At 44.1% G+C, this 25,582-nt stretch overlaps 1 protein-coding gene across 1 annotated transcript in view; it reads left to right on the top strand.

Moving 5' to 3' along the window:
* The window catches only part of DOCK2 (dedicator of cytokinesis 2), a 403,039-nt gene that overhangs the window by 44,425 nt on the left and 333,032 nt on the right, over positions 1-25,582 (top strand). Inside the window, exons 9-20 of the mRNA XM_046668606.1 lie at positions 2,659-2,740; positions 8,038-8,173; positions 10,454-10,529; positions 11,454-11,530; positions 12,124-12,249; positions 13,475-13,599; positions 18,621-18,719; positions 20,467-20,539; positions 20,651-20,754; positions 22,543-22,726; positions 22,908-23,005; positions 24,653-24,742. Coding sequence (XP_046524562.1) covers positions 2,659-2,740; positions 8,038-8,173; positions 10,454-10,529; positions 11,454-11,530; positions 12,124-12,249; positions 13,475-13,599; positions 18,621-18,719; positions 20,467-20,539; positions 20,651-20,754; positions 22,543-22,726; positions 22,908-23,005; positions 24,653-24,742 — 1,270 coding nt within the window. The remainder of the gene's footprint in view (positions 1-2,658; positions 2,741-8,037; positions 8,174-10,453; positions 10,530-11,453; positions 11,531-12,123; positions 12,250-13,474; positions 13,600-18,620; positions 18,720-20,466; positions 20,540-20,650; positions 20,755-22,542; positions 22,727-22,907; positions 23,006-24,652; positions 24,743-25,582) is intronic.

The following is a 25,582-nucleotide window of genomic DNA, read 5'->3' as shown; positions in this document are numbered from 1 at the left end:
ACCTAAATCCCTAATATTAAAGAGTCAGCCCAATTCACCTGGCGAGGCCTCAGTAGACACTGAGAACCAGGGTTTCTGCTTCCTTGGAACCCACCTTGCAATGGTGTGCATGTCATAGGCCCCTTGCTGTTCCCTATCAGCTGCTTTCAAGGTGCCTGTGACAAAGATCCTGAAAGCACTCATAGGACCCCTCTGCCTCTCAGGAAACACAAGGATTCCTCATGGCCGAATTGACAAGGGTGCCTGGCCTGTTGGCCCATCTAAGTGATGGATGGCCTGAACCAGCTCCGTGGAGGGAGGTGATGGATCAGCGGGATGGCAGCTCTGTTCCCTGATGTGTCACACTGGATGATGTGCTCAATGGGGCATGCCTGAGTGATGCCTCTGAGAGTGCCAGAGACACAGGGAAGCCCTCAGAAGAGTGAGAGATGAGGAGGAGTTGGGCAAAAAGGACCAAAACCAAAAAAAGAAAAAGAGTAGAAAACAAAGAAAGAAGCAAATAGGCGTGGTACAGGAAAGGGGCAGGGGAACTTGGAAGCACCCCTCATGTCAGCCATCTGACTCTGGATCGCTGCTCTTTTCCTAAGAAACCAGTCTTCTCCACTCCTGCCTGCCCTAACCAGGGTTGACATACAGTGAACCTATGGCAAGTTGGAGCATCCGCAGTGTGGCCCGGATGTGGACTGGGAGGAATTTATCTGGGACTGACCTTTCACTGTTGGCATGAATCATAGTCGGAGTCCAGAGGATGCCTGAAGAGATTTGGTTTGGGAAATTTAAGGTAAATTTTTGTAGGACAAAAAAGAAGCAGTTTAGGCGTCAGGCCAGTGAGAAGGCTAATTTCCAAAAGAGCTCAAGGAGGTTTGGAATTGTTCTCCCCTTCCCCTGAGGAGAGTGTCATGTGGAGGAGGTCTCACTCATCTTGGTGTGAGGTGGGCCTTTGGATTTACCACCCATCTTCCTGGGCAAGGATGGATGGGGCCAGCTCAGCCCTCTAAATTGCTTTTCTTATTTATGATGGTATTTCCCCTAGAAGAAAATTGCTGGTGCCTGGTGTTTGACCTAGCAGGCGGGTTCTCAACTAGGCGTGCTACATGTGATGAAAGATCCTGGGAGATACCCAAGTATTTCACTATGACATGACCCATGAGAAATAAGTTTTAAAAATCTTTTTTGAGGGGATGGAGCACTGGAGGCTTCTTGGTTAGTTTGCTGAAAATTCCACTATAATTTTTAGATTTTACTAAAAAAAAAAAAAAAAAAAAGAAAGAAAAAGTACATTCAGCCTGATTGAATTTTAACTGTTGGTTAATCTGGGGCCGGGGATATTTTGTTATCAGTTCCATTTCCCCCTTGAACTTTGCTCAGACTACTCTTATTCGTCTTCTCGGGGTGAGTGGAGAGAGATGAACAAGACGTCAGAGAGAACAAATCTCTAAAAAGAAGGCAACTCCTCTTAACTTTGTTGAATTCTTTTATTACGCCTTTTTGAGCTGAGGGGTTTTGAGCTTTATTCTGTTTTTATGCTAATTCAAAATAATGGGTATTTATTTAGCACCAACTATATGCTCCTGCATGGCATGGGAAACCTAATGACTCAACTCAGCAAACTGTGCTAAGTTTCTCCCAAGTTAAAGAAGTACTAGACTTCTTGATCTTCTGGGTGCGCTGGACTGACAAGTAGGGACCACGCAGGGTCGGGTATGGTTGCTAGAAGATGTGAGATGATAAATGATCATATGTCAGAACTGTGTGACTGCCCCTCGTAAAACCCTTCAATGGGTTTTCATTACTATTAGGATCAAGTCAAAATCCTTGAATGGCCTGCAAGGTCCACATGGTCTGGCATATTTAATTTTTCTCTTGACCACTTTCCCCTTGGATCTGTTTTTTAGATGAATTGAGCTCCATCCTGCCTCTGGGCCTTTGCATGCTGTTTGCTTTGCCTAAAACATTTCCCTTTCCCACTCTCTTTTCCTGACCAACTTTATTTACATTTATATCCTCAGCAGAGACTTCCCTGACCACCCAGACTAGGCCAGTCTCTTCTGATATACATTCTCATAATACCCTGAACTTTTTCTTTATAGCACAGTTGCATATAAATAGTTGTAACAACTGCATTTAAATAGTTAAAGTGTATCTCAGATAGTGGTTGAGGCCCTCTATAGTCTATCACAGTGTGACGTTCGGTTCAAGGAAACGGTCCTACATCCAATGGATAGTTTAAAATAATTCAAATCTTTACCCAGTCTTGAAAGGGGAGTGGGATGAGAAGGGTGAATACATTCTTAATGTCCAGCAAAACATACAAAAATCCTTTCCCCCGCATCTTTGCCACTCTTAATAACCTCTACAGAGAATGCTGCTGCTCTTCGAAAATATTAGGCAACTGGTCCAGAATTTACCTAGCAGATGGGGCAGGAAAGGAGATTGTGAATACACATGTGTTAGTGATTTGCTGCCCCTGCTCATGTAATGTCTGTCTCCCTGGCCGGACTGTGATCTCTTGGAGAGAGGGACCACGTCTGTCTCAAACACTACTGTGTCCCCAGAAGCTGGCATGGTGTTGGGCACACGGTAGGGGTTCCGTGAATATCTTTACCAAGTGAATGTTGAGCCCCTGGCAGTAACGAGTTGCCACTCTTCTTCCCACAGTGAGAACTACGTGGTGCGATGGAGCAGCAGGGGCTTCCCAAAGGAGATCGAGATGCTCAACAACCTGAAGGTGGTCTTCACGGTGGGTGTGCACTGTCTTTTCGTTACCATATTCCACACTCGAAGGATACGATCTTGGAAATGAGGCTGGTCGGTCAGTCAGGAGGGAGTGCAGCCTTGGTGCAGAACCGTGTTCGGGGCTTTCTGAAGATATTCAGAGCAGACAGAGGACACTGTGTGCCCTCCGGACGCTGTTGGGAAGGTGGATCTTCTTCTCTCTTTTTCTCCCTCCCGCCCTGTCTCTTTCTCGCTCATGTGCACTCAGAGAACACACACAGAGCTCTATGTCAACAAGCACAAACCTCTTCCAGCAATGATGTCTAGGGGAACTGTGTACAGCAGCTATTCTGATTTTCTGGCTAATTCTTGGTTAACCTGAGTTCCTTTCTTTGGTTCAGGCCTTCTAAAACCCTTTTAAAAATGTATCAGAACATTTTAAAAAAGACCTTCCTGGAACATGGCAGCCTTGGTAAATTGGATATTTTGAACATAATTAAGTCATGGATGACTTAAGATCTTACAGGTCCCTGGGATCATTCTTCTAAGTACCAATACTCACTGGGCAAGACGTATGTAGAAATGTTGAAATCAATTGTTATTTAGATAATTTATTTCTGAGAGTGAACCTGGCTTTTTAGCTCCGGAAAGGAGAAAAAGTGGAAAGAAGGAGACGAGGTTATCATTTCCAGCACAGACCCCTCTCTTGTCCTGTTTCCATAAGGGTATGTTAAGAGTATAATCTTAAGGTGTCTATGATATTATTGTTTGCAGACTCCTCGGGGGAGAAGAGCATTTATGAAATTTTTCACTGTGTTGCCTGTGTTAGCAAGGGAAATTACAGAGGAGGAGCCAGGGAGGGATTTGAGCGTGGAGCAAGCCAGTGGGTTTGATCCAGGAGTGACCGACATGCTAGATTAACCTACCTTGCTCTACAATAATTTTCTAGTTACAGCCCATTAGGTGTGATGTCTTATGTTATGTCACAATTAGATTTGAGTGCAGCTGATTTATTTTGTTTGTTATTTCTTGAAAAATGGGCCAGAGGCATGGAATAAGATCATAGGTCCTAATTGCTTAGACAAAGTTTTCTTGGCATACATAGATAGTGCCTCAATCCTGTTTATCTATTATTAGTTAGAAGGAGGAGGCTATTTGTTTTCTTGATAAATAGGAGAGTCTCATGGGGTTCCTGATTAAACCAGGAGACAGATGTTTCGTGAGAGAGCAAGGGACAGGGCATCAATCAGTGGTTCATTTTGCAGAGAACCAATTCATGATGTAAACATATGGGAAAGGGCATCGGTAAATTTGTTTCACTTGGTATTAATGAGAATGTGATCCTGCCTTCATGGAATTCTGCCTATGCCACCACCTCTTCTTCTCACAGCAAATGAACTTGAGAACCTTGGTTGATTGGTTCAACAGGCTGACACCTCCCTCTCATGAAATGATAGGAGTTTTCATTTCGGGATAAGGAAGGTCGTGGTGCTCTAGCTTCTTTTATTGATTCAGAGCTATCCAGTGAGTACCTACCGTGTTAGCTCTGTGCTGGGTGCTGGAGATACAGCAGTGACTAAGCTGATAGGCCCCTGCTCTCATGGTGTGATGGGGGGAATTCAGAAAATAAGTAAATGAATAAATAAACAAGAGAAATGTCAGAAGGAAATCCATGCGATGCAGATAATTAAAGCAGAGCAACGTGATGGCGTTTGACTGGGAGTTACTTTCCATTGGGCACTGAGGTGATGTTTAAGTTAGAGATGAGATAAGACTCAGCAGGCATGTGCCTCTCTAGCCTTATTTCTCTTGTCTCTGGATGTTAGCTTTTTCTGGTTTCCTATTTGAGGGCAAAGTCTGAGGAGCTGGCACATGGGTCGGGCCAGTGGTGGACTTCCCCTCTGTCTGCTTTATAAGCATTCACCCTCTGTGGCCCTGTAAGAGGAAAGCAACATAAACCACGAGGTTCCCTAAGACTTTGCCCAGTTTCGGGGTTGCTGCTAACGCGGAAAATAAGACTGAATGATAAAAGGAGTACTAATTAATTACTAAATCAGGTGACACATGTTTTAAGTTTCATTGTCCTGCTTCTGCTTGCCCCACACAACTGAGTTTGGTAAGGCCAAAGTAGAAGCGATTGGAAGATACCACAGATTGGAGTACATTCTGAGTGTCTGGGTGAGATCTGCCCATTTACACACCCTCCAGAGAATAGCCCGTGCTCAAGCATTTTACTGTGCTTGCAAAACGTTTTAAGACTCTCTAGTGCCAGGGGTCTCTGATGAGGCAGCTCTTAAAGATCTGGTGTTTTCCTTTGAACAAGTGAAGTCTTTTCAGAGAAGAGGAGTGGAATGGGGCTTACCTAGGAACTTATAGTTTTGTCTAGTATATTAGTTGCTGGGGCTGCCATTACAAATTATCACATACTGGGTGGCTTAAACAGCAGAATTTTTTCTGGCTGGAAGTCCAAGATCAAGGAGCTGCAGGGTTGGCTTCTTCTGAGGCCTCTCTCCTTGGCTGCAGATGGCTGCCTTCTCCATGCGTCATCACATGACCTTCCTTCTGGGTGTCTGTGTCCTCATCTCCTCTTCTTACAAGGACACCCGTCACATTGGATGAGGGCCACTCTAATGACCTCATTTTAGCTTACTCACCTCTTTAAAGGCCCCATCTCCAAATACAGTCACATTCTGAGGTATTGGGGGTTAGGAACTTCAACATATGAATTAGCGGGGAACACAATTCCGCCAATAACATCTGGGAAGGAAACTTTCAGGTGCCAGGGCCTCTGAAAGATACCGTTGTAGATAATTCAAATATATGAAAAATCCTAATGGGAGGAGAGAGATAATTAGGGACGTAGGTCATTATAAAGGAAGCGAGACTTGAGCTTTTAAGGATGGAAAGGATTTGAATATGGAGAGAAATAAGAGGTAAGCATTGAGGCGGAGGTACGGACAGGGGGCTTAGGAAGAAAGAGCCAGAGTTGAAAGTAAGCATTGTGTGTTTGTAGAGCAATAAAGAAATCTTTGTGACAAAAATAGAGTACTTACATGCAGAGAATAGTGAAGAATCAGCTGGATAGGACAGCTGGAAATATATTATGTCTAGGACCTTTCACGTCAGCCAGGGAGGATTAGCACTAATAAGGCAGGAAATAGGGAGCTGTTAACATTGTTGGGGGAGAGAAATGAAATAATGAATGTGGCTTCTAAAGATGAGTTTGTAGGGGATTTTAGGGTGGATTGGAAGAAGGAGTCAGGCAGGCCGGAGAAGAGGTTCATGGATATGAGATAATTGGGAATCTCAAACTCAGTCTCCCAGGGGAAGGCCAGGGCAAGGCAGGAAACGCAAATGAGTGGAAGGGCTTCCTTAGTCAGAAAGCCCCCTCCTCCCCTGCCTTCCCTCTCCCCCTACCCACCAGGGAGACTTTGGAGAGTGGGGAGCGGATGTCCATTCTTCCAGCTGCGGAAAGGACAGCCTTTGTGTCAGTCGAGGTCCTCCACAGAAACTGAACCCACAGTATATATGGATAGGTGGATTTATTTTAAGGATTTGGCTCATGCAATTGTAGGGGCTGGAAAGTTTGAAATCTGCAAGGCAGGCCAGCAGGCTGGAAACTCAGGCAGGATTTCTATACTACGGTCTTGAGGAAGAATTCCTCCTTCCCCGGGAAACCTCAGCTTTTGCTCTTAAGGCTTTCAACTGATTGGATGAGGCCCACCTACATTAGGGAAGGCAATCTCCTTTACTTAAAGTCAAATGATTGTAGATGCTGATCAGACCTACAAAAACCTTCACAGCAACATCTTGACTAGTATTTGACCAACAACTAGGTACCATAGGCTAGCCAAGTTGACTCCTAAAATTTAACCATCACAGCCCCCAAGCAGGAAGATATGGACCATGCTGGGGCCATGTCCTGTTCCCAGAGACTTTGCACACCCTTGTCGACTTCCTCCCACACCAGCCACAGTGAGCGTGGCTGCTTTGCCTAGGCCCTAGCTCTGATGTGAGCTGACAGACTGTTCCCAGTGCCTATGCCTGAGTGAGGATCAACTCAGAGGAGAAGCAGCTATTCCCCAGTGAGGCCAGGCTCTGATGCCAACAACATGTCTTGATGTTCCTTCTCCAGCCGATCCCAGCTGAAAGGGTGTCCCAGGGACACTGAAACTTTTAGAATTGAGCAGGGTAGTGAGATGCTGAGGTGGTCCGGGAGGTTGTCCCTCCTGCCTGCCTTTCTGATGGTGAGAGAGATGTATTGTGGTAGTTAGGTTCATGGACTTTGATGTCAGAGTGACTGGAAAGTGTCTCCGAGGACTAACGTCATGACTTCGGGGAAGGCCCTTATCTTCTTTGTGTCTCAGTTTCCCCATCTGTAAAATGAGGGTGCAATAATGACGCCTACTTCAGAGAGTTGTTAAGGATCAAATAAGATGATGATGTAAGAGACACTGAGCACCCCACATGAAGCATTAGCCTAGGTCGTCAGCTGTAGCATTCCTCCTCTAAGCACACAGTTGAGTGTGCTTCCCTGTTCCCCTTGGAGTTAGCTGTGGCCACATGCCATGCTTTGGCCAATGAGATGTGAGCAGAAGTGATGTGCATCTCTTCTGTTTGGAAGCTTTAAAATTCAGTAAATGATTTGCCATATTCCCTTCCTCTGCTGTGGGGACAGTGGAAGCACCTGCTGTAACAAGATGGATCATCTGTCAGCCGGGGGCTCAGCATAAGCGATTGAGCCCCCACCCATCTCCATTGGATCTGTAGCCTGAGATAGAAGTATACTTCTGTTGTGTTGTGAGCTCTGAGATATTGGGGTTGTTTGGTTCCACAATAACCCAACCCTGATGTACACATATATACGGTATATACTGATGTATATGTGCTCAGTAAATGGTAACTCTTCAGATTTTTCACTCTTCTTTTTGCTTTCTCCCTCAGAGGTGCAGAGCAATGAGGAGATGGATGGAGTCATTTGTAGCAAATGCTATTTTTGGATCCATCAGGTGGAATATAGGGAATCTGCCTCTATAACTGATATTGTACCTCTATCCTTTTCCTCCTGCAAGTCTGAGGTGGAAGAATTGGGATTGAACACCAGAGTCCTGTCACTCAGTCTCCTTTGCAAAACTCACCTTTCTTATCTGCGAAATGGGTGTGATAGTTTTGTTTTCTACCTTTCCCAGGTCTAACTGTATGACTGGTCCATGTATACTAAGTGCTAAGCACGTCCCCCAGAATTGACTATTGCTAGGTTTCCTTTTCTACTTTTTTTTCATTAGGCACATGATGTGTAACTATTCATTTCCTGCCCTACAGGATCTTGGAAACAAAGACCTCAACAGGGATAAAATTTACTTGATTTGTCAAATAGTCCGCGTTGGGAAGATGGATCTTAAGGATTCTAACTCAAAGAAGTGCACGTTGGGACTGCGGCGGCCCTTTGGGGTGGCAGGTAATGACACACTACATGCCATCAACTTTTATTGGAGTGCACATTTTATGTGGCTGAATTTTGCAGATTATTTCTTTCCTTCTCCTCTTTGCCTCTCCCCCCCAAAGGTTATGCCAGACAGCCCCTAATACCTACATTTCTGGTGACTAAATTGAAATAATTGGTGACTAAGTCCAGAGTTCTGATGAAGACAGTGAATAATGGAATCCTTGTGTCTGGACTAGGGCACTGGGAGCATGGCACAGTCGAGCAGTTGGCACCTTCGCTTCCCAGCATGATGAAAAGGAAGAACAATATGGGTGGGATCTAATTATGAGGAACAAAACATTGAAAAAAAAATATCCAGGACGAGAAACACAGTTACACAGAATGAGTCACCCGCTGTACATCTAAATTCCAGATAGAGGTGGACGTTTGAGGAGTTGACATGACCCGATGAGGTGGCCCTGGAGCAGCGTCACCTCTGCATTTTTCTCCAGGCCTTAGCTTTCTCGGGGTTTCCAAGATTTCATCATTCTTGTCCCACTTTTATGGTTTTTGTTATATCTATCACTTTCACTATTATTTACCTAATATATATTCTTTTAATTAACCCCCTTTATTTAAACTAAAGTACATTTTTTTTCTTAAAAGGCAATTTAAGTACCTGTAGAAATAGCAATTTGATATACCAGTTTTATTTCTTTTTATTAAAATATAAATTTTTCATCATGTACCACTTATAATCCCTATGTACCAGATATAAACCCAGTGTTTCAGGTTCCTTATTTCAAGATGCCCTGATCTTCTGTAGTCGCAGACCAGCTGGCTCTCCAACTATTCTGCTGGCACTGTTGGCAAAGTGGTCCAGTGGAAGAAGTTAGCTTATACTGAGCTAACTGGCTTTTTAACCTGGCATCATTGCTAGCTATCTAGGTGATCTTGGGCAAGCATTTTTCCCAGGGCCTTAGTTTCATTATCTGCAAAATGAGACTTGGATCTGGTTGATCCATGACCTCTTCTAGAGTGCTCTGATTCAATATGAGGGACACTCCTGGCATCACAACGTCCCTGTTACGGCAGTGAGGGTCCTTCAACCTTCCCTCGAGGCGAGGTTGCTCTTGTCCCCCGCTATAGTCTGCACTCTGTTCTGGTTTCAGGTGACAGCAGTCTGGTGTAACTGAAAGGTTCAGGGATAGATTGCTTCAGGCATAGCTGGATTCAGGAACTAAAATGGATTTACAGCTCTGTCTCTCAGCTCCTATGTCCTCTTGCTGGCTTATTCTGAAGATGGATGTCTAATTACTTGGCAAAATATTGGCCAGCTGTTCCAAGCTTGCATCCTACCAATTTAACAATCCAAGGGAAAGACAGCACTTCTTTCCCGTTAGTTTCAGCAGAAGCCCCAGGAGCTTAAATATAGGTCATGTGCTCATCCCCAAAGCACTTATCTCTGGGCAAGGCGATGTGGTTCTCTGATCACTCAGGTCACATGAGCAGCTCTGGAGCCAAAGGGAGGTTGCTCCACCCAAACCACGCTCATTGAGAATGGGTGAGAGGGTCTGTTAAACAGAGAGAATGGATGCCGGTGAGGTTCAAATAATAGTTTCCCCTCCTCTCTGCTCCCTAACTCTCCTCTTGAGTTAGATGCAGTCACTGGTTGATTTTTACCCGAGAAATTTTAATGGATCCCAGACCAGTGCCTGGAGTGTTTGAGGTGTATCACGTTACTAGGGTTTTGGCTCTATTTGGCTGGCTTTTCTATAATCCCTACTCTAATGCAGGAGTTCTTCACCTTGATTTTATGGATCTTTAGGGGCTGATTTAAGCAGAAGTTCCAGAGGATCCAGGATGTCTCTGGAATTGCAGGGTTTAAGGATCCTAGTTATGTATCTGTTCATATGAACACATTTATGAAAAGAGGGTGAATAGTTTTCATTAGATTCTCAGATCCCACGGGGAGTCACTGTGCTTGGGTTTTGTAGGCAGAGTAGACATGTCAAATCCAGACCTAACTGCCTAATTCCATAGCCACTGCTCTGACTCTTTCCTCTTGGCCTCTGCTAAATCACAAACTCTTGGATGTATCCATGGCCCGTGGACTTCCCAGCCCCCTTTGCCCAGAAGGATTTGCCAGGTGCTGCATTATGAACCCCCGTTGCTTGGATTGTCCGATGCTGGTTTGCTTTCCTTCTCAGACTTGCCTGACCCAACCTCCTGCCCTACAATCTCATCCCATTGTCATCCCTTCCTGGGAGCAGGAGAGCTTAAACCATTAATTCATTTTTCTTCTTTTCCTAGTTATGGATATAACAGATATCATCAAGGGGAAAGCGGAGAGTGATGAAGAAAAGCAGTACTTCATTCCTTTTCACCCGTGAGACATTTCCCATTTCTTTTCACTTTCTTATACCACATCTGCTCGAGAGCAGTGAACTGGCTCTCTGAGCACTGATAACCAAGTGGGCCCTCCCCTGGGGAGGCCAGGAGGAGAACGATGGTCTCAGTGCCAAGGCTTTGCACCCATCCATTCATCAAATGCTATTTATTCAACAGAATTTGACTGAAGGCTGGGAGAGGGCTGGGTACTGTGGGGGATGGGGATGAATGGTGAACAAGATCAACATGGCCCTGTCTTCATGGAGCTTATATTTATACAGGGAATTAAACAGATAATCAACAAACGATTAATGGATTAATTACAAGTGTGGCAGGAATCAAGAAGCTGCGAAGCAGCAGCATATCAGGAGCTATAACAGGGAATCCTGGTTCTCATGGGTAGAAATGTCCATGACTTGACAGGAGGCTAGGGAGGAAGGTAGATATCCTCTCCCTGCTGTCAAAAGGAGTCTTTGAGAAAGGAGGACCCCCTCAGTTTGAGAATGTTGTCCTTACTTTGTTACCCAGGGAGGATGTGTTTTGTACAGGTAATGAGGTCAGTGACTCTGGTTCAGGCACATGCTTAGGGCTTAGCAGGAACAGCTGAAGTCTTTGCCACCTTGCTGAGCAGATGTTCCTTTTGAGGGCTTGGGAATCCTTCCTTTTTAAGAGTCTTCCTAGGAAGGAAAAGTGGTCTCTACTTGTAGCATTGATGTTCCCAAATTTCAGAGCCACGCTGCTTTGTGAAAATGAGAGATGTGCCTCTTGCTGACATATATGCTCTCTGGGCTGCCATATACAGGCTCACATTTCATCTAAGGTGTAAGGAGGGGCTGGGCAACTTTCTGGAGGATGTGGAACTATAAGTTGGGGACCCCATGAGGGCATCACGTGAGCAATTTGTGCTCTTTTTTCCTTTCAGAGTGACAGCTGAGAATGACTTTCTACATAGCCTGCTGGGCAAAGTCACGGCCTCCAAGGGAGACAGCGGAGGGCAAGGTACAGTGCCAGTGCTCAAGGTGGGCTGGGCCTGACCCTGGCTTGGGAGCCCTTGATTCTTTGGCAAACAGACCAAAATCCTGAACCTTAGGAAATGTAGCCTTCCTTCTAGATAGACGATTGTGAAGAACATGAGTATGTGACCTATAGAAATGGAAACCACATCTCCTGAAGCTGGGAGGCATGTTCTAGTGCCCAAAGGAAAAGAAGAACTGATATAGCCTGACTATCTCCTATGCATCAGGCACTTTAATTTGTTTCCTTATTTAATTTCATCCTTCCCACAGTCCTATGAAATAGATGGTATCAACCTCACTTTACAAAGGCTGGGCTTATAGACATGGGATAATTTGACGGAAACTGACACTAGTAGAAGTAACTGATAGGATTCAAACCCAGAGATGTCTGGCTCCAGAGCCCCTCTGCTTTCTTCCTTCCTTCCTCCCCCTGGGTGGGTCACTCCCTCTGTAGTTGTTTGTCTCTGCTTCCAGTGGGCTCCTCCAGAGAGATACCAACGGGAGAGCTGGTGGGAGGGTGGGACTGAGAAAACACCCTGAAGAAGTTGACTCTTCATGGTGAGCGTTCCCTTCCAGGCCTCTGGGTGACCATGAAGATGCTTGTGGGTGACATCATTCAGATCCGCAAGGACTATCCGCACCTGGTGGACAGGACCACAGTGGTGGCCAGGAAGCTGGGCTTCCCAGAGATCATCATGCCAGGTCAGCCATCCCTGGGCTGGGCGGTGGTCCAGCTCATCTAATCCTTGTTCTTTGTAAAGAGTCTACTCCTTCCTTTTCTACTGTCATTCTGTATTTCTCTCCCTGAAGGTAACTGCTGAAAACGGTTTTTCTATATCCAAAGATCTTGTATGCATTCACATAATAAACACAAACACATAAATATAAACACGCACTTTTTTCCCCTATAAATGGGATCATACTTTATGTGCTGTTATTTTATATACTTTATATGGTGTTCTGCAACTTGCTTTATCACTTAATAATTTATAATGGAAATCCTTTCTACTTTACTACATATAGAGTAATTCCATTCTCTTTAGGGGAATATTGTCATTCTCTTAAATTCTCTTAAATTTTTAAACTATTTTTCATTACCAAAGGACTCCATGTTCATTGTAAAATGTTCAAATAGCATGAGAAGGTATAAAGTGAAGTGTTAAAAGCTCTGTCAAATCCTTGTCTCCAGAAGTAATCACTACTATTAACATTTTCCAAATGTGTATAGAATAAAAGAAAGACAAATGAAATTATATAATAACACTCTTTTGAAGCTTCCCTTTTTATCTTAAACCTGTGTCATGGACTTGTGTCCACAACTGCTCTCATAACTTACCCCTTCTTTCCACAGTCATAGGGTGGTCCAGTGGGGGCCTGTATTGTAATTCCTTTATGCCTGCTCTACTTGAGATGTCAATTCCTCATGCGTTCCCCTGTGGGATTTTCAATTCTTATTTTGTCCCCCATTCCTGAAGACCCTCTGCACTCCGTCCCTGACTCTGTGTTCCTCAGATACACAAAAAGTGATTGTATCAGCTCCTGCACAGTAAAAGATCCATGGATGTCTGGGGTTGTTATTCCTGGGCCAACATCAATTCAATTGGAGCTTTCCTTTGCCTTCCCAGAAGGTGTCACTAGAGGATGAAAATTAAATAATCTTAATGGAGAGAAAAACAAGGCCGATTGTGCCCATCCTACCTCCCTTTTTACAATTGATTTGCTAGTGTTCCTCCATCCCCTCGTTACCTACTTCTTCAGCCTCTCTGATGAGGTAAAAAATGCTTTTTCCAAACAATTCTGATTTTCATTAACAGATATCAAGGTGAGGAGCACATCCCCTCTCTCCCTGACTCTCTGTTTCCTCTAGTCAATGTCTCTCCTGCTGCATAGACTCCAACTCTTGTCTCTCTCTCTCCCTCTGCCTCAGGGGATGTCAGGAACGACATCTACATCACTCTCTTACAAGGCGACTTTGACAAGTACAACAAGACCACGCAGAGGAATGTGGAAGTGATCATGTGTGTGTGCACGGAGGATGGCAAAACGCTACCTGTAAGGGACCCTGCTGTTGCTCTGGGGGACAGGGCCCCTCTTGGATGCCTCTGCTCATAAAGAGTTGCTTTTCCCATCCCTGATCCCACTCTGTAAATACCAGGTGCCTTTGCGATGGCACTGAGTAATGTGATCTACACCTTTAGAGCTCGGTTAGCGCAGTAGCCCATAATGAGACCTCGTGTTATTTCTTTATACCAAAGCAGTTTTTCAATACCTGTTCCTTCCTTTCATGACCTCTTCTTCCTTTCTTTTCTTTTTCTTGGCCTCAGCTTTTAGGTTAGCTTTTTTGTAGTTAAAATGTTTTTCTCATTGAAACTTGAGCTGGTTTATTCAGGCAAAATTCATGGCAAGAAAAAGGATCAATGCAGAGCCTTGGGCTGGTGTGGAGACTCAGGATGTCCTCAAAACAGACATTCCCAACACTTAATCTAACTCACTAGCACTCAGCCAGAAATTCTGGTGGAAAGCTTTATTCGTAAATTGGTCTCCAGAGGGCCAGCAGAGTGTATTCAAGAATGCGAAACGCATTGCTATAAATATTTATACAGCATATGTCCTGCACAATATTTGTCGTGTGTGTTTACATTTATTTACTTATATTTCTTTAAGGTTGTCAGCAGCTGTGTCCAGTGTGTAGGAGGGTTTTGCTGCTCAATTTCTCCTCTTGGAGTACTTAGCTGAAAATAAGATCAGCTCTCAGCAGAAGTTTCAGCGTGGGCAAATATTCCTCTAGGGCCGCAGTCGGTGATCAGATAGCACAGCTGGGTGGGGGTGTGGGTATTAATAAGTCATCTGCTCTGGCCTGGGGGCCTGGTCCTCAGGCAGGTTTTGCTACCCTCTGCCTAAGAATAACTAGCATTCATAGAGGAATTACTGTGTGCCAGGTACTGTGGTAAGAACGATGCATTACCGTTGTTATTGCCATTTTTACAGAGAGAGAAACGAAACCGTCATCAAGTGCAACAACTTTCCCAAGGCCGCAAAGTTAGGATATGGCACAGTAGGTGTTTGAGTCCAGGTTCCAGGCCCTGTTAAACACTTCACTATAATGCCTATACAGTTAAAAAACATTCTCCAATTTATTTTTCATTTTAAAAACGAAGTTACTAACCACTTCTATCAAATTCTGGGAAGATTCATAATTACTTTTTAAGTGTAAAGAAATCCTCATAATTGCCTTTTTGTTCATAAGGACTGGCCAGTTAATATCTAAGTTGAGCAAAATCCAAACATTTAACTCATCCTATTTTTGTTGGTTTCTGAAACTTTTCTGAAAAATACAGTAAGTGAGAGACACTTCACTTGAAGGAATAGAAAGCAAGAGCAGAGGGTTTTTATCTGAAAGGGAAATTGCATTTCATGAATGTAAAAACCCTTGCTTTGAAGTAATTTTTATCTAACTACCTGTTGGAGAACTTTTAAACCTCAGCTTCATTTTTTTAAAACACTGATACTCTTGCCTTCAATGTCACCGAAGGACAAATTAGAAGGAACAGTTAACGGGAAAGCAGGCATCTTATCTTGTTTTGGAGCCATTCTTACTTCCACTTGTGCCACCCTTTAGAGTCACACCCGACCAGGCTGAACAGATGCACTTATCAAAGATGAATGTAGAAGCAGGTATTCTTGGGGCTGAAATGGAGAGGGAGCTGTGGGGCATGCTGATAATTTGCAGTTTCATCTCTTAGGGAAGCTATGGGGGAGTTCAGTTGACTAACTATTGAACATTGCTAAGGAAGCCCGTGGGAGGCTTTTCTTTCTCTATTTGCAGAAATAAATATTACTGTCTAATTAAGTGTCAGGCAGTACACTCAAACACTCTTGGTTGGTACTGGTGGCCTCCTGTGGGAACAGTCCCCTGTAGCGATATCGATTTCTCCTCCTGCTCCAGGTGCACACTGCCCTTGGCAGAGTGGGACCTGAGGACAGAGTAGGTTAGACTTGTCCTTGGCTCATTTTGGGGTCTCAAAGACCTTGCTCATGAGGGACCATGACAGAGAATCTAATAGGGTGGGCTCTGGGATCAAACAGAGTTCAAAGCCCAGCCTTCCCTGCTGTTAGCTGTATGATCTTAGGCAAGTTTATTTGTCTATAAAAGAAGAATAATAATCTCTTCCTTGTGGGGTTGCAGGTTAAACAAAATGGTAGGTATAAGGCACCTGGTATGCAGTAAATACTCTGTAACAGGAAGGAGGGTATCATTCAGAGAAGGCAGACCAACTACAGGTTGAAGCCCTACAAGGGATTTGAGGGAGCTAAATGGCAATGCAGTGTGGAAGCCTGAAGTTTAAGGAGGAGTAAAAAGGCTCAGACACTTGGCTGAGAAAACTCTGCACTTCTGTGACCAGCCAGTTTATGGGGATGGAGGCAGGGCATGGGGGGCAGTGTGGTATAGTGGTTAAGACCATGCTCTCTGGGGCCAGGCAGCCAGGCTTAAAGCCCAGCTCAGCCTGATTAGCAGGATGACCTTGAGCAAGTTACATAATCTCTCTACTCCTAAGATTATCTGAAAACTAGACCAGCAGTGGCACCTTACTCTTGTGAATGTCAACTGAGGTAATCTACATGATAGGTGTTCATTAAAGCTAGCCATTATTATTAGAAAGGTATAGTAGTCTCCTGCCTTGATTCCTGCCTTGTGGATGCTAATTGGCATCTTCCCATGATGCAGCCTTGTTGGTGTAGAACTCCTTCTGGCTCTCAACATGTTCACAACCATGGTGTCGTTTGTTGCTCAGATGATTTCTACGAGCTAAACAGGGCCTGTGTTGGGAGGCTGATTTTTTTCTCCTGGAGAAGTGTGTCTGCCAAGGCCAAGCCAGCATTAAAACTTCCAGGCTTCCTGAATCCTACTCAGATTTTCTTCAACTGACCTGAAGCCAACTAGGGTCTCTTACTGTTAATTTGGGGCTGCAGGGGTGGACAACGGGGAAAATTGTTGAAGAGGCTTACTTGAGAATTATACAAGTCTACATTTTCCCTAACACTGGGCTCAGTCCCTGGTCACCATGCTCCCTTGACACACTCGGCAACATTCAGTTATATCTCTGTGGTGTTGAGGGTTAGGGTACTGTCTCAGGTCTCTTTCAGAATAATACTGAGACTTTTTTCTCTAGGCTTAGGCAATCAAAAATTTTCATCATCAAGATAGTTTTGTGGGATTCAGTTGCCTGCCGTGTAGCAATTTTACTTTCACCGGAGATATATGTCTATTTTCAGATTTTACAAGCTACATGGGATTCACTGGAGCTACAGAAACTCTAAGCCCATAAGTGTCACTAGATATAAATCTTGGGAGGCTGGAAGGTATCTAGGTTGTTATAGAAGGGATACTGGACAAAGAGTCGGAGGCTCTGAGATGTGGTCCCAGCTCTGCTACCTTTTTGGCTAAGTGACTTAACCTCTCGGGGCCTCACTTTACTCAGTTTTGAAGTGGGGATAATGATGGTAATCATCAGAGGCAGTTGTGAGAGTGGAATTAAGTGAGGTAGTGAGTGCAAAGGAGTTAGCATAATGCTAGACACAAAGCACTCCCTCAATGGTTCGAAAAACTTTGGAAGCATGTTTCTAGTTCAGTGCCTCAACAATTTCTGAAAGGCTTCATCCTTTTGAAGACCAAGAGAGTTCCATGTCTTTCCTCATTTCCAGTTTACTGGTTAGCTTGTCTTTTTAGAGATAAGTTCTAAGAGGACGCAATATCTTTATTTTCAAATGGATTCAATTTGGCTGCAAGTACCATCAGGCAACAGTGAAACTGAGTGCACTCGTTCCCTGTAGCTCAGAAATGAAGAGGGAGCTTCCAGTGAGAGGGGCAGGGCTCTCCTTCCCACAGGTTGACTTGGTGCACTGAGGGCCTGTTGGAGAATTGGTGGGGATCTGGTGAGAAGCAGGGACTCCCTCACCACAAAAATGCCCAGAGGCACACAAGTTTGCAATTTTGGGGCCTGGGCCTCCAAAACCAATCCTCATCTCCCTAGATCTCTGGAGATTTGAGGTTAAAATCTGCTCGTCTGGTATAAAACCACACTTAGGCCCCTTCTGGGTGACCCTAGCTCAGATCTTGTTTTGGGGCCCAACAGCTGGAGTGACTAGAGAGAGACAGAATTAGGGGCTGACACACTCTATTAGAAGATAATTTCTTGTTATTCTGAAGGTGAATTTTATGGCAAAGAATAAATATCCCGTATAGATATGCTTGCTCTGTGCTCACTCTCTGCTCAGAATGTCCTTCTCACGTCTCTGCTCAAAGCCCACTCAGAATCTTTCTTCAAGATCTTCAACTGTCATCACCTCCAAGAAATCTTCCCTGAGTCCTCAGGCTATGATTCAGTGTGCCCTCTCTGTGCTCTTACTAGTAAATACATATGTCTGTCACCACATCACACTGCTTAGTGATTTGTCTGTTCATCTAATGGTCTCTCCATTAAACTGTGGAGGCTTGTGTCAGGTTTAATATCTGACTCGTGCTGGTATCCCAGTGCTTCACAAGGACCTGGTATCTGGAAGATGCTCTGTAACTGTGGGCTCCCTTGACCCCCTCTGCCCGAGTGTCTGTCTAAAGCCCGAGCTCCCTCCCCTTGCCCAGCTCCCGCTGACACTTTGTTGTGTGAGCATCAGAAATCCATCAGAACAAGCTGCTGCTTGGCTGATCTGAGCCTATTTGTAAACTTTGTGCACGTTCAGATTTAGGAAACAAATGGGATTAATAAGACTGGCAGCATGCAGTAACTCCAAGGCTGGTTACCGTTTACAATAAGGCAGCCATGTCAATGCCTAGCGTGCTCCAGTGGTTTCCAGAATGCAAGTAATAGAATTTGTATAGTTAAGCAGCTGTCACTCCTGGAGCTGGGGATGTTTGTGTATAGATCTGTAAGGTAGAAGAGTACCTGGCAGAAGGGTTGGGGAAGGCAAATTTTTCCTAGACTCTGAGGTCAGTCTTAGCCTTAGGACCAAAATTTCCCAAGCATAGAAAATGGCAATTCTGTAATGCTTTCTCTCTCTTTGTTTTCTTGGGTTAGAATGCAATTTGCGTGGGAGCTGGGGACAAGCCGATGAGTGAATATCGGTCCGTTGTGTATTATCAAGTCAAGCAGCCACGATGGATGGAAACAGTCAAGGTAATAACAATAATAATGATAGCCACAAATGTGTACATAGAGGCTCTGAGACACTTCCTTCAGATCTGGAGCAATAACCCTAGCATGTGTCTGGTGGTGTGTCAGGCAGTGGAAATGGTAGCCCAATGGAGACCCTTGTTCTCCTGATCACCATTCACTGTCCCAGGACCTAGCCAGCATGGAACTGTCAGATAGTACTCTTGTGGACAGTGCCCCATCCATGAAGCTGTGTCATGCTACTCAGCAGTGAGGAGTGACAAAGCTCTGAGCAAATGTGAGGCTATACAAGGCCATTTAAGACCTGAAAGACACCCTATTGGAGGGTGCCTAGGTAGAAGTGGCATCAATCCCAAATATTCACAGTATCACATTGTTACACTAAGCAGAAGGGAGTCTGATGCATTGGAAGAGAAGTTCGAAATTAATTTAGTGAACAGTGAAGCTTGATCACAGCATCAGATCTCTCTGCCTTGTAGTTAGTATCAGTCTTTATTCACCCTGTGCCCTGGACCCAAACTCAAGATGTTCACATTACTTCTCTTTTGGAGATAGCTATTCAAACCTCCGTGATTCTTGCCTTGTCACCTATATTCCTATTTCCCTCAGTGGATCTCTCTTTACTCACCCTCTTCAAAATGATGACCTGCCCAACTTTAGGGTCAGAAATCTCTTGGGCCAGGTTGTTTTTCTCTTCTCTGTGCTCTCTTGTACCTCAGTTATATCTCTTTGCTAGCACTTGTCACATGGTTGTTAGAACTATGTGTCGCCCCATGTGGACCATGAACTCCTTGAGCATGGCCAGCACCTCACATAGCTTAGAGGAACCATTCAATATGCAGTGAAAGAATGGATTGAACTGCAGCAGTCTGTGAGGCTCTCAGTTTGTTTGCTCTGTCTAAAACACACAAATTATGGACCTCTTCAGGCTCAAATTTCATTTTCTGGAGCAGAAATTACCCCAAAGTATACATCTGTTTGGCTTTTAATAGTCATCTGTACAGTGTAAACTTGTCCCTTCTAAACATCAAAGTAGATTCCTCCCAGGTAGCTGGGCTTCTCTGCTTTGGCCTGACTTGCACATTATGGAGAGATCTCCCAGGCTTTGGGAGGTGGAGTGGTCCAGAGCCAGGCCTGAAGCATCTCGGCCAAGGGCGCAGATACCCACCTGACAGTGAACCGGGGTTGACGAGGGAATGATTGTCCTGGCTTAGTATTCTCGGGGGCAAAGCATCTGGACATGTGTCCAACCAAGGATGGGAATGAGCCCTAGGATTTCCCCAAATATTATTGGATTCAAGCATTTTTATTAATTTGCGTAAATGGGAGTCCTCAAGCATTCCCCCTCAGGACCACTGTTAATTTGCTAAGCCTTGCTGCAATTGCCAGAACTCCTGGAGTGTGTGAGGAAAACGTGCATTATGCAGTTTGCAGTGCTTCAAACTCTGTGCTAAAATTATGTGACTTTTATATCAATTTGGGGAGATTCATTTTTCCTCACTATAATTTACGGACTTCTTTTCATTGGCTAGGAATGCAATTTGCCAAATGGATTACATTTGGTACTTTATTTTCTCTTCATAGCTAGTTCTTATGTAATTTATTTGCAGTTCATCAGGCTTGATGGATGGGTAATAAATCAGCAGGTGGCACTCTCACTTAAATGGTCAGGCTGCCTTTTGGGGGGTAGGGCGGAGTGGGGAGGGCTGTTAACTCATTGTCTCCTGAGCTCTGGTTTCTGCCTGCTAAGGTGGCTGTCCCTATTGAAGACATGCAGAAGATCCATCTGCGATTCATGTTTCGACATCGGTCATCCCTGGAATGTGAGTACCCAACCAAATGGCATTTCTGCAGCAACTCTAAGGGGACAGAAGTGGTGTAGCTGGGTGGCCTATGTATCATTTTCTTTCTTGACCTCACAATGCTATTTCCAGCTAAAGATAGAGGAGAAAAGAACTTTGCCATGTCCTATGTGAAGTTGATGAAGGAAGATGGGACCACTCTGCATGACGGATGCCACGACTTAGTTGTCCTAAAGGTACCATGAGCTGTAATTAACTTTGCAGTGAGGGAGGTGCAGGAAGCCAATGGGGAGATGGTAGGATTGCTTAGTGGTTAATAACACTGACCCCAGAATCATATACCCTAGAACTTATCAGCTGCGTGGGCTTCTATGAAATCTTGACTTCTCTGGGCCTCCGTTTCCTCATCTATGAGCCCTCAGTGAATAATTGTGAGGATTTATGAGTCAGTTCTTGTAAACATAACAATAATGGGTACATGGAACCCTCAATAAATGGAAAACATTATTGTTACATACAGAATGGGCTATTTACTCTGTAAGGACTCCTGTGGGATGTGTAGAAGACCAGCAAGAAACATTTGAGAGATGCCTCACTTGTAGCCAATGGAAAAATATTGGAATTTGGGGTCCTGATCCTGCTAGTCACTAAATCTGGAATCATCTCACATGTCTTTCTGAGTCTAAGTTTTCTTTTTCTTGAGTGGTGATGATAATATTTATGACAAACCAATGAGGTGACCCATGTGAAAAGGCCATGTGTAAAGGGTACAGATGTCAGCCATGGTTATTTTTACATCATGAGACTTGCACTGTTTTCAAGAAGTGGGGTAGTGTTTGCCTTGATCTTACCCGCATGCTTTCCCACAACCCCTCTTGTGACAGACAGAAAGATGCCTCTGCTAGCACCTGGCTGGAGGCAAAGCAGGTGGCCATGAAACAGGGCAAGGCTAAGTGGTCAGCACAGGGGTTAAACCCTTGGCCTTGGCTGTCTCAACCTTGGAGGCTGAAACTGCCCTTTTGCCTGTGGTCTGCATGGCAAACAGAGGCTCATCATGGCTTCGTCATATAGTACTCTTCTCTGAGTCTCTCTGACTTTTCCAGAAACCCCCTTTCCTCTGTACAGCCTCTGTTTTCTCATTTATGACACATCAAGGTCGTTCTTGGCTTAAAAGCCACTCTTCCCCCAACAGATTGTGAACTCATTGGGAGCAGAGGCCCTATTGCAGTCAGTTTTCAAGTTATTCTCCCTCCTTAAGCCTCAGTTTCCTCATTTGTAAACGGAGGATGATAACAGTATTTACAGCAGTAACAACTGTTGTGAGGCTTAATTGAAATGAACTAAAGCATATAAAGCAGTCAGTGCAGCATCTGGTACAGAGTAAGGGCTCAATAATTGTTAACTCCTACAATGCCTAACTCTAATTGTTCATTCCAGCAGCCAAGGGACTTAACTGTCTATCAACTCTGCTCAGAGCTCCATATGCATTATGCCCATTTAGTCTGCTCAAAATTTTTAGGAAGTAGATAATGTGATTATCTTTAGTTTAATCATGAGAAAAATGAGACACAGTGAGGACAAGGAATATATCCAAGATGACCCAGGCTTGTGAATGGTAAAACAAGGTCTAGATCGTAGGACTGTCAGACTCTAATGCCTTTGCTGTTAACTTCTCCTTTAAACTGATTCCTGTCTTGCTGGTGGGCATGTGTTAAGATCTGAAAAAACTTAGGAGGAATTAAAATGGCCTGTCTGGGAATCTTCAATTCCCTTTATGCCATTAATGAAGGCCACAGAGCCTTCAACTTGTTGACCAACCCTTTTTCCATTAATGTAACCTTGGGCTCTTGCCTATTTTGTGGAAAAACAGCCCTGCCTTACTAGCTGATGTTTATTACTTCTCTGATGATTTTCCTAGTTCTGACCTTCCCTACTTTATAATGTGTAAGCTGGCCACTGCAAGCTCTGTGTGGCGTTGGGCATGTACCCATGGCTTGGGGAAGTAATCAAGGTATTGTTTCCAGGGGGACAGCAAGAAGATGGAGGATGCCAGCGCTTACCTGACTCTTCCTTCTTATCGGCACCATGTGGAAAACAAGACGACCACCTTGAGTCGAAGCTCCAGCAGTGTCGGGGGGCTCTCTGTCAGCTCCCGGGATGTATTCTCCATCTCCACCCTAGTGTGCTCCACAAAGCTCACCCAGAACGGTAATGGAACCATGGAGAGTTGTGTGTGTGTGTGTGTGTGTGTGTGTGGTGTGCCTGTGTGTGTGCACGTGTGTGTGTATGCATGCATGTGTGTGTGTATTCATGTGCAAGTCCAGGGGGGTCCTAATATGGACAGTTTAGTTCAGTGGTAGTAATTCTGCTTGTTGGGACTCTGTTTTAGTGGGCTTGCTGGGTTTGCTGAAGTGGCGTAAGAAGCCTCAACTGCTACAGGAGAATTTAGAGAAATTGAAGATTGTCGATGGAGAGGAGGTGGTGAAGGTCAGTGGGGCTTCATTTTGTTTGTATTCACCCACCAGTGCCAGAGCCTTAAATGGTGGGTGACTTCAGGGGAGAAATGAAGTGCTGAAGGAGAGGGGCTTTTGCTCTGATGATGGGACACAGTGTCGCCAATTGTCATGAGAAACCTTTACTCGGAAATCTGGAGGGTGATTTGGTTCAATGATATTGAGTGGCAGAAAATGGTGCCTGTGCTCAGTCTCTGGAAATAGATCAGCCTAGGTGTAGATCCAAGCTCACCCACTTGCCAACTTTATGTGATAATATTATTAATGTGTCATTATTTCACAGGGTTGTTGTGAGCATTCAAGGTGATAATATTTAAAAATTAGTCAGCATAGTCTCTTACACGTGGTACACAATAATTGAACTAAAACATAAAAAACATACAAAATTCAATAAATAGTAACTTAATTATTCTTGTTGTTATGAGTTGCTATAATAGTATGATCTTTTCATACTACCTCCTCATTACTGTTAGAAATAGAAAATATTCTTGGTTTCCGCTGGTTGGAGAGCATGTTGCATTAAACATGAAAAAGGGAAAGACATCAGGTCTCACATTTTAAGTGAAACAAGCAGAAAACAATGCAAATGTCGACCATGTTGTTGTGTCCACATGGTAGTGGAGAATACAGTGTCTGAAGCACAGATCTAATTAGAGCAACCCTCCCCTCCAGCACTATGAATTGGGACAAGTGTTTCCCAGAGGTGCTGGCGATCTTGTTTCCATCAGGAGTTTGGTACAGCTAGAAACTCTGAGATTAAACCTCTGTATGTGGTAGCTCTGTTTTCAGAGACTACAGGAAGCATCGACCCATCCCTTAGGAAGGAAAGGTATCAAATGTTAGTCAATTGCCCATACATGTTGAAGCAGTGGTAGAGTTTCCAGATCAATGCTTTAAATGTGCACTATTGACCCTCCTACTTGGTTCAGCAACGACAGAGAAATTCCCCAGATGTCCTTTCACAAAGTCTCTCACCTTTGGGCAGTTTGGAGAAGTCATCTGGAAGGAAATTCCATTGTCTCTCTTTTGCATCATTTTTCTTTTTAAAAAATGTTTGTTATTGAAGTATAATATACATACAGTAAAATATGTACAGGGCACTTATCCTAAGAGTACAGTTCAAGGTATTTTTACACATGTCCACACCCACATAGCCACCACCTAGATCAAGACACAGAACATTTTTGGCATTTCAGTAGGTTCCCTCACTTCCCTTCTCAACAGCCCCCATGCTGACTTCCATCATCATAGATAGGTTTTGCCTGTTCTTGAATTTCATAAAAATACAGTAATAAAGAATGTACATGTTGGGTCTGACTTATCTTACTCTACACAATTCCCACGAGGGTTATGCTCATTGTTACATGTAGAAGTAGTTTGCTCTTTTTTATTTCTGTGCAGAATTCTGTAGTGTGAAAATGTCACCATATATTAATTCACTCTTCTGTTGATGGATAATTGGGTTGCTTCAAGTTCTGGCTCTTATGAATAAATCTCCCTGGACCTCTTGAACACACCCTCAGGAGGATGTGTTCTTTTCTTCTCTTGGGGATACACTGAGGGGTGGGATTTCTGGGTCATCTGCACTCTTTCTTAACGCGACCTCCCTTATTTTGTCCAGTTTCTCCAGGACACTCTGGATGCCCTCTTCAACATCATGATGGAGCATTCTCAAAGTAATGAGTATGACATCCTCGTCTTTGATGCTTTGGTAAGAGAGAGGGGACAGGTGTTTAGTGACATTAGACATTAATGTGTGTCTACTGTGAGAACACTGAGAATTTATGGCCCTTGTGACCCTTTTCATGAATTTTTTGGATGCATTGTAACTTTTGGCAACCAGACCAATGAATGAGCTGCAATTTCCTTTCGTTTGTTTCGAGTTCATTTGAAAGCATGGGCAGGGTGAGTGAAAGGGGAATTTTAAGTGTTGATGTCAGATTGGCACTGGTTGAAAGTACATGAAGTTGGATACCGCAAATAATTGCTTAGGCTTTCCATGAATGCTGGAATTCCTTGGCTAGGTTGTGAAGCACCCACAATGTTTCCTGACTCTCTTTTTACCTTTTTCTTCCTCATCATTTCCAGCTTACCAGAGTCATCACACTCCTCCTGCCTACCTAGAACCTTTTATGGCGGTACACCATCCAGATCTTTCCTCTTCCATCCTCCGAAATGGTCTCTTCCTCCTCTCTCCCAACTCACATTTTCTCAGTGTCGTGTCAAAATAAACATAAGCAACCGAATTAGGGTGTCAGTGACCAATAAAGTCTTAATATGTTCACCCCTTGTGTCAGTGATATTTGCTTATTTATTTATGTGAGGTATTTATTTATTTACTTATTTTTGTTGGCCCTGAACATCTATTGCCAATTTTCCTCTTTTTGCTTGAGGAATATTGTCTCTGAGCTAACATCTGTGCCATTCTTCCCCTGTTTTATGTAGGATGTCGCCACAGCATGGCTTACTGAGTAGTGCTAGGTTCACGCCCGGGATCCAGGCCTGTGAACCATAGGCCACCAAAAGGGAGCATGGGAACTTAACCACTATG

The sequence above is a fragment of the Equus quagga genome, chromosome 7 (assembly GCF_021613505.1).
Source record: "Equus quagga isolate Etosha38 chromosome 7, UCLA_HA_Equagga_1.0, whole genome shotgun sequence".
NCBI classification, from domain to species: domain Eukaryota; kingdom Metazoa; phylum Chordata; class Mammalia; order Perissodactyla; family Equidae; genus Equus; species Equus quagga.
The sequence above is the reverse complement of the archived record's forward strand: the minus strand, read 5'-3'. Positions and strand labels throughout refer to the sequence as shown.